Source organism: Aplysia californica, unplaced genomic scaffold, assembly GCF_000002075.1.
Source record: "Aplysia californica isolate F4 #8 unplaced genomic scaffold, AplCal3.0 scaffold01170, whole genome shotgun sequence".
In the NCBI taxonomy this organism is placed as follows: domain Eukaryota; kingdom Metazoa; phylum Mollusca; class Gastropoda; order Aplysiida; family Aplysiidae; genus Aplysia; species Aplysia californica.
The window spans coordinates 69547-71570 of record NW_004798440.1 but is presented as its reverse complement, the minus strand read 5'-3'; the positions used below and the strand labels follow the sequence as shown (position 1 = coordinate 71570).

At 40.6% G+C, this 2024-nt stretch overlaps 1 protein-coding gene across 1 annotated transcript in view; it reads left to right on the top strand.

Annotated features, from left to right (window-relative positions):
* Positions 1-2024, top strand: part of LOC101861925 (macrophage-expressed gene 1 protein) — a gene marked incomplete in the record, with an annotated part of 26010 nt that overhangs the window by 8299 nt on the left and 15687 nt on the right. The window contains 1 exon segment of the mRNA XM_013090188.2: positions 1295-1506. Within this exon segment, the coding sequence (XP_012945642.1) occupies positions 1295-1506 (212 nt within the window).

The window sequence follows — 2024 nt, the reverse complement described above, 5'->3', positions numbered from 1 at the left end:
TCCTGTCTCTGTCTCTTTCTACGTCTCTCTCTCTCTCTCTCACCCCCCTCTCGCTCTCTTTTTCTCTCTCTCTCTCTCTCGCTCTCTCTCTCTCTGTCTCTCTTTATTTCTGTCTCTTTCTCTCTTTCCACACCCTCTCTCTAAAGTTTTACTCTACCTGACAAGAAAACGGTACTATCAGTATCATTATTCCTCGATGGTACCTACAATTTAGCAGAGTGTTTGAGATCCACTTGTGTTAATGGCGTAACCAACAATAAATAAATGGTCAGTCCAATTGCCAGCCAGCCTAGTCTATGTTTCACATTGTTAAAAGTTTTACGGCGCTTGCAGCTTCATGTTAAGTCATATGAGGGGTAGCAGGCCTATAATTATGGGTCCTTCTTCTTTGGTCCATGTTGCAAAACACGCTAAAACAAAATTGGCCCATAAATAAAGATCCGAATCTCGACTAAACCACCCCCTTGTCGTTTCGTATATCAAAAAACAACAACAGAACGGACCGTTCCTTTTATGCTGATTGGAGAAAAGGATCTCGTAACATTTAATCTGCTCTGACATTGAACTTCAGATAAATCTTTTAAAAGACCAATTTTGTATGTGAGTAAGTGTTGTGTGTGGTCTCAGGTTCGAATCCCAGCAATTGGTGAGAGAGTTTGGAACTCATGTCAGCACTGGTGTGGACGCCGGAGCCGCAATCATACAGGTTGGCATTTCATTCATTCATTCATTCATTCATTCATTCATTCATTCATTCATTCATTCATTCATTCATTCATTCGATGAATTATGAGTACGTTCCTTCCTTCATTCATTCATTCATCCATCCATTCATTCATTCATTCATCCATCCGGTGAATTATTCGTGTGTTCATTTATTCATTCATTCTTTCATTCATTCATTTATCAATTCATTCATTTATCCATTCATTCATTCATCCATTCATTCATTCATTCATTCATTCATTCATTCATTCATTCATTCATTCATTCATTTACGTATCTAAGTGCACAATGCTATGTACTCACATCTATGATTGTGACGTATCTACTTTTCTTTTTCAAGGAAGAACAGATCAAGACAGACATCATGAACCACTCGTCTTACAGCCACTTATTGCTTGATTTTGACTCATCTTTTACAGGAAGAACAAATAACCACAGTAACCTATAGACATAATTTGTTGCCTGACTGTGAGGTGTCTATGTGTCTGTATACAGGAAAAGCAAATGGCCACCCGAACCTTCCGCCATTTACTGCTTGATTGCAACTTCTCTTCGTGTCTGTTTCCAGGAAGAACAGATCAAGACAGACATCAAGAACCACTCGTCATACAGCGAGACGGCCCTCAAAGTCGCTGCCGGCTTCTCCTTCAGTACCAACATTGGCTCGCTCTTCCTTGGCGCCTCGCAGGCCACAGTGGATGCCAAAAGCTTCGCTGCTTACTACCTGGACAACAGGACCGACTCCCTGGTCAGGGCCATGGGCGGGAATATTGTCAACAAGTGAGAGTGAGAGACTGGATGGTTGGTGGGTGTACTAGTGTGGTTTGCTTTTTTCCCTAACAATCATGATTGGCGGGAATTTGGTCAAAAGGTCTCTACCTTAGAATGACAAGGTTTTGTACGGCATCTTTGGTCGTTTTCAGTTACTCAGATCATAAGGTCAGAAACTAAATGTTCTATCGTTCTATCCGCGCTATCACAATCGAAAGATAATTCGCAGTTGTTTTCATTTAAAGAATTGCATTCGAAAAAAGCTTGACGTGATATGAAACTCACAATTTTTGACGTCAAATTTCTCAAAACTATGTACTGAGCAGAAAGAACGTTTTTACTTACTAATACCATAAGGTCCTAAACTAACCTTTCTCTCTGCTCTATCAAAAACGTAAAATTGTTCGGAATCGTTATCAAGATATTATTTATTCAAAGATTTGAATTCGAAAAAATCTCCCCACCCCCTCCTACACCACATTTCCCCTCCTCCTCCCCCACTCCTTTCCCAAACCTCCCCTCCTCTC